Source organism: Coturnix japonica, chromosome Z (genome assembly GCF_001577835.2).
Source record: "Coturnix japonica isolate 7356 chromosome Z, Coturnix japonica 2.1, whole genome shotgun sequence".
NCBI classification, from domain to species: Eukaryota; Metazoa; Chordata; class Aves; order Galliformes; family Phasianidae; genus Coturnix; species Coturnix japonica.
The window spans coordinates 66,763,177-66,769,321 of record NC_029547.1 but is presented as its reverse complement, the minus strand read 5'-3'; the positions used below and the strand labels follow the sequence as shown (position 1 = coordinate 66,769,321).

Sequence of the window (6,145 nt, the reverse complement as noted above, 5' to 3'; positions counted from 1 at the left end):
CTCTGCAGTGACCTCCGGTGCCGTGACAGTGCGATGGATAGTGTGATAAAATCGGGGGCTCCTAAGGGTTATTTATCTGTGCTCCTGCCCACAGGGCCGTGCAATCAGTCGGAGCAGAGACCTCACTTACATTTACATTTACACGCTGAGCACGCAACACAGACAGAACCTGGGGATTCTGTAAGACCCTGTAAGGGTTTGTTTTCCACGGGGCCGTCTTAACCTTCTTATAACCAAACTCCGCCGCTCCAGCTCTCTGCTCCGGAGCACGGGACCGCCCCGACGTCCCGTATCGCCGAAGGAGGAGCCGGTCCGCCCGCATCCCCGCCCCCGGTGCTGCCGGGCCGCCGTCGGTCCGTGCGGGGGCGCTGCGGGCGGCAATGCGCCGGGCTATGGCGGTGTTCGTGACGCGGCGGATCCCCGCACAGGGAATGCGGGTCCTGTCGGAGGCGAAGGGGTGAGCGGGGGGCTGCAGAGGGGGGAACGCTGTGCGGAGTGCGGCCCCGCTGACGGCTGTGTCCCCGCAGATGCTGCGTGCAGCAGTGGGACTCGGATGAGCCCGTCCCGAGGAACGAGCTGCTGTTGGGGGTCGCGGGGAAGCAGGGGCTGCTGTGCCTCCTGTCCGACCGTATCGACGCCGAGGTGCTGGATGCCGCTGGTGGGTGCGCGGCCACGGGCTGGGGCTGGGCTTGGGGTCGGCGGTGTCGGTGCGGAGCTGATGAACGGGTGGGCGGCGGTGTTTTGTAGGGCCGAGCCTGAAAGTCATCAGCACCATGTCCGTGGGGTTCGACCACCTCGCCCTGGACGAGATCAAGAAGCGGTAACCTCGGTGCCGTGCGGCTGAACGGCCGGGAGGGGAGGGGAGGGAAGGAAGGAGAAGGGAAGGAGGGGGGCTGCCGTCCATCCCCTGCACCCCACAGCTTGGAGCACGGAGGGGAGTGAGGCCCCCAGCTGGAAGGGCTCGGGATGGGGGGGGTGGCAGGTAGGAGGGATGTCACCCTGTGGCTTCATAAGCTCCTGGGCGTGGGGGGCTCATGCAATGAGGGGGGCTCAGCATGCAAACAGAGGGTTTACATGCTGGGTCCGGCAGTGCTGGGAGCTGAGCCCGGTGCTTTCTGCAGGGGGATCCGCGTGGGGTACACCCCTGACGTCCTCACCGATGCCACCGCGGAGCTGTCGGTGGCTCTGCTCCTCACTACGTGCCGGCGGCTGCCCGAGGCGGTGGAAGAGGTGAAGACGTGAGTATGTGCAGCTGTGTGCTGGAGTGGGGCTGAGGGTCGGGCACTGCAGGGGAATGCACCTGAAACCCAACAGATGGCGTGGGGCTGAAGCCAGAGTTCCACCATGCTGGCAATGAAAATCATGCAGGGTGACACAGTCAGTCCACAGCAGTGAAGGCAAGTTGTTCAAGAGCTGCTAAAGGGACAGAAGCATCATCTGAGCAGCTCTGTGCGTGCTATAGATAGATGATCAGTGGTTGAGGGCCACTATGGGCTCTTGGGGACATGGCCAGAGTTTACTGTCCCAGGGCTGTGCTCAGCAGCACCCTTTCAGACAGCAGAGTTAGCTTAAAGCAGGGTGCACATCGCCCATCGGTGGCAGAGGAGTTCACCTTCCACAGTGCTGTGGTTTGTGATTTCCTTGTCCAAGTCCTGGGTTTTGAAACAGGCCTTCCCCTGCTGTTTTATTAACATCAGTTTCCTTCTCACTCTATCTGCTAGCGGTGGCTGGACAACCTGGAAGCCCTTGTGGATGTGTGGCTATGGGCTGTCTGGTAGTACGGTGGGCATCATAGGTCTGGGAAGAATAGGTAAGTGCGTGTCCTGCACCAGGTGTGAAGCACCAGAGCTTCAGCCAAGGTTTGTCCCCTGTGCTCACTTATTCAGAACCTATTAGAACAGCAAGGAAAGCTTTGTGCAGCCTCTCTGAGCAACTCTTGATCCATCAGGCGTAACCCTTAAAACTTTGCTCATTCACATGCATCCACCATACTCACATGCTACAGCAAACTGGACATTGGCCTCTTGCTTTTCAGTTAAGCAAACAGAAAGCTTGACAAAGTACAGGACCGTCTGCTTGGCACTCGTTCAGCTGTTGACTTTGTCAGCAGGTTGCCTTTTCTTTCCTCACGTTTTGGCTTGCTGCTTAGAGTGGCTTCAGGTTTGATATCTCTAGGCTGAGCATTCACTCCCTTGAGGAGCTGCAGAAAGCATCCACCCCACACACAACACGTACCTCACAAAGCACCCTACAGGAGCAATGCTTCCATGAGCTGCTGGGCTTCCAGCTAAACCAGCTGCACACTGAAAGGTGCACAGCACCTTCTCTCTCATTTCTAGGGCAGGCGGTTGCTCGCCGTCTGAAGCCATTTGGGGTCAAGAACTTCTTGTACACTGGAAGTCGCCCAAAACCAGAGAATGCTGCAGAGTTCCAAGCTGAGTTTGGTAAGTAAAATGAATGAAACAAACAGTCAGCTAATTCTTCAGTCCAAAGCCTGCATGTTTCCACTTGTTGCATAGTCAATGCTAGACCTTGTTCTGCTCCTTGTGTTTTCCACTGCTCAGAGGAAGCTGTTGCTCTCAGGCTGAAGAGTGGAAGTTGTATGAGCCAGCACCTGTACTGTAGAAATAGATTTAATATTGATATAAGCTGTCATAGCAGTACTTTGTTGTCTGAACATGACAAACAGTCTGAGCGCCCCTTTGGGACGGACGACTGCCTGTTAGGTTTCACTGTGGGTAAATTTTGATGTAAAAACAAAGCACTGTAATTGTGTCTGTAGCAGCATCTTGGTGCAGTTCATTTCGTGTCTTCCTGACCTCCTGTCTCTCCATTTGCAGAGAAGGGTTGGCAAAGCCTTTGCAGGGCAGCATTCTCACTCTGGTGCCCCTTATGTGTTAGAAGGGCTGCAGGGGCATCCTGGTGATGCTGCCTGTGAGCAGAGCTGTGACCTGTGTTTCTCTTCCCAGTCCCACTCACAAAGCTGGCCGAGGAGTCGGACTTTGTCATCGTGACGTGTGCTTTGACTCCCAGCACCCAGGGAATGTGCAACAAGAATTTCTTCAGCAGGATGAAGAAGACTTCTGTGTTCATCAACACGAGCAGGTGACAGCAGCCCCATTTTGTGGCACCTTGCTGGTGGTTATGGTGGCTGAGCCAGCTGTGAGATGCACTCTGTGAGTCCAGGCAGTGTGTGCAGTCAGCATCCTGCAGCTGGGAGGGACATTTGCCCACCCTACAGCCCACCCCCTCCATTGTGAGGGCTCCTGGGATACAGAGTCAGGTTGATTTGACTGTTGTGGACAGGCACTGTCCCTGCCCAGGGCTGTGTCCGTGTGTCCAGCCCCAATGGGATGGATGTGCAGATGACTGTGGGGACTTGCCTGACTGGAGCTGTGCAAGCCCATCTTCCTGTTTTTTTTCCAGAGGGGCTGTGGTGAACCAAGAAGATTTGTATGATGCATTAGTCAGTGGCCAAATTGCAGCTGCAGGCCTGGATGTCACAACGCCGGAGCCACTGCCCACCGACCACCCTCTGCTCAAACTCAAGAACTGTGGTGAGTGGTGTGTTTGGCTGCCCTGGTCCCTGCCCTGCCCCCTCCTGCTTGGAGAGCCGTCTCCGTTGTCAAGGCAGAGGACCTGCTGGCTAATTTCCTTGGGGGCCTGCAGATGGTGAACAAGAGCTTCAGTGTTTGTGGCAGAAAGGAAGGTCGTGCATTTAAGCAGCTTCTAGGCAACAGTTGTGCTATGTGGAGAGTCAGTGCAAGATAAAATAATCTTGGGAGATATTTCAGTAGTCCAGAAAGCAATTGAGACTGGCTTGTCTTTTAACATCTTTCAGATGGATCTGCATTCCGTAATCTCGGTCACAGGCAAGGCAGATCTGGAGGCAGAAATGGAACACAGTGGAAACACTGGTTTCTAAGCAAAGAGTAACTCTGGTTGTTGGCAGCTCTGTTGCTGTTAGCATGGCAGGGTGCCTGTTCCTACCTAGCCATCCATGCTTCATCTGGGCAATCTCCTGTGCTCTGAGCCGATGGACAACATCCTCTTGTGCACCTGAGTGCTTGGTTTGGTCATGCTGCAACCTAAATCTGAAACCCTGTGCATATGCCTTCATCTGAAGGACCAAAATTCTGCATGAGGGTGCAGAAGGCAGCAAGATTCCTCTGTTAAGGAAGGACATTTTTATATGAGGAAAAATCTCTTCAGTAGACAAACTGTTGGGAGGTCAATGGGGAAAGTGTGGTTGTGCCCATGACTGGATGTCCATTTCTGAAATAGTAGAATCACACGATCATTAAGGTTGCAAAAGACCACTAAGATTAGCACCTCCAACCATCAACCCATCCCCACCAAACCACGTCACTCAGTCCCACATCACCATGTTTTTTTAACACTTGCAGGGAAGGTGACTCTGCCACCTGCCTTGGCAACCTGTTCCACTTCATTTCTGAGAAGTTTGTCCTAATATCCAACCTGAACCTCCCCTGGCACAACTTGAAGCCATCACCCCTCATCTTGTTACCTGGGAGCAGAAGCCAATTCCCACCTCCCTCACTCAGCAGTGTGTCAGGTTTTTGTGTTTCCACCCTCCCCACAGGTGCTGTCTGTTTTAAAATGGACAGAGACTGCAGTGCAGTCTTTTCTCTAGCTTGGGCAAGTACCCAGCCATTGCTGATGTACTAATCATGCCATTAAAGCAGCTTTGGCGTGGTTCTTACCATTACCTAAAAGGAGTGGGTTGCATTTTGCTGGTGTCAGAGTAATGGCACAGGTTGCCCAGAGAGGTTGTGGAGATCTCCATCCTCAGAGATCACCAAAAGCTGCCTGGATGTGGGCCTGGACAGCCTGCCCTGCCCTGACCATGCCATAGCTCTGCACTCTGTAGGGGCTGTTGGCCATCACACGTACCTTTCCAGCACACCCAGGAGCCTGCAGGTCCCAATATCCTGAGCAGTTCTCAGGCTGTTGCCCCAGTATGCATTGGTTTGTACCTGTACGAGAGTGGAGGTGTGCAGTAATGAGGCCACAGTGTGAGATTTTCTGCATGTTTCTCTGTCATCTGCCACGCATTGTGTCTGTGCAGGGAGCTGAGTACCAAGTCTGGATGTGGAAAGGAGGAGCACTGCTGCCTGCTGGCCTTCACCCATAGATGGGTTAGTTTGGATTGTCTGTCAGATGTGACCCTTTCTTTGCCCACAGTGATCCTGCCACACATCGGGAGTGCCACCTATGCGACACGGAGCACCATGGCTGTGCTGGCTGCTGACAACCTGCTGGCTGGCCTGCGGGGCGAGCCTATGCCCCACGAGCTGCTGCTGTGAGGGCTGGACCAGCATCACCACCAGGTCACCGTGAGGGATGCAGCATCGTGTGCCAGCCTGGGGTAGTGGGCAGGTGGGTCCTGTGCCCCTGCTCTGCAAGTGAGGAGTCAACAGCATCCATGGCAAGAGAACTGCACCATAGCAATTAAAGAGAAGCAGTGACAGTGGTGTGTGCCTTTCACTTGGGAAGGAGACGCCTCCAGCCATTGGTGTCTCAAGTGCTTGTAAATGGGGGAGATAAATGCTGGTGCGTGAGTGTGAGGTGGCCCCTCAGCTCTGCTCTGGAGCTCTCAGTTCTCATCCAGAATCACAGCATCACTGAACTGTTAAGGTTGGAAAAAGACCCTAAGATCCCCAAGGCCAACCCAGCCCACCCTCACTGTGCCCACTGACCTCGTCTGCATTATAGCATCTATTACTGTAGGAATAGACCTCTAAGATCAAAAAGTGCATTCCCTGCACACAGCCACCCTGTTACTGAGTGCAACGTGCTGAGGGCCCACCAGAGCTTAGTCTTGTCCCAGCTCCCAGTGAGTGCTCACAGCTGGCTGTCTCAGTGACCATGCCTTCATCTTCCCCATCTGTGACACATGGATGAGGATGAGGGCAGCTCTGCTTACATTCTTTTACTGTACCAATTCATCTGTGTCACTCATTTCCTCTCTTCCCTGGCCCGTACCCACCCAAGTCCAGCAGACACTGACCAGGATCTTCTAGACAGCCCATATAGGGAGGGTTCAGTGTTGAACGTTTTGCTGTTACACAGCACTTTGCACTGAAATTGCTGTGCATACACAACACGGTGATGGTGATGATGG

The 6,145-nt window shown here is 54.3% G+C and overlaps 1 protein-coding gene across 1 annotated transcript; it reads left to right on the top strand.

Annotated features, from left to right (window-relative positions):
* The first annotated feature begins 330 nt into the window (after nt 1-330).
* Nucleotides 331-5,491, top strand: GRHPR (glyoxylate and hydroxypyruvate reductase). The gene is made up of 9 exons (XM_015850088.2): nt 331-457; nt 528-658; nt 748-820; nt 1,122-1,238; nt 1,722-1,810; nt 2,340-2,444; nt 2,970-3,105; nt 3,427-3,557; nt 5,206-5,491. The coding sequence occupies exons 1-9, from the start codon at nt 381-383 to the stop codon at nt 5,325-5,327; spliced, it is 981 nt and encodes a 326-aa protein (XP_015705574.1). The 5' UTR covers nt 331-380; the 3' UTR covers nt 5,328-5,491.
* Nucleotides 5,492-6,145: the final 654 nt, after the last annotated feature.

Excerpts from the sequence above, each read along its gene's own strand:
- GRHPR (XM_015850088.2), top strand. The coding sequence starts at position 381 with ATGCGCCGGGCTATGGCGGTGTTCGTGACGCGGCGGATCCCCGCACAG. Across the intron at positions 821-1,121 it reads CTGGACGAGATCAAGAAGCG|GGGGATCCGCGTGGGGTACA; the intron begins GTAACCTCGGTG and ends TGCTTTCTGCAG. Across the intron at positions 1,239-1,721 it reads GCGGTGGAAGAGGTGAAGAC|CGGTGGCTGGACAACCTGGA; the intron begins GTGAGTATGTGC and ends TCTATCTGCTAG.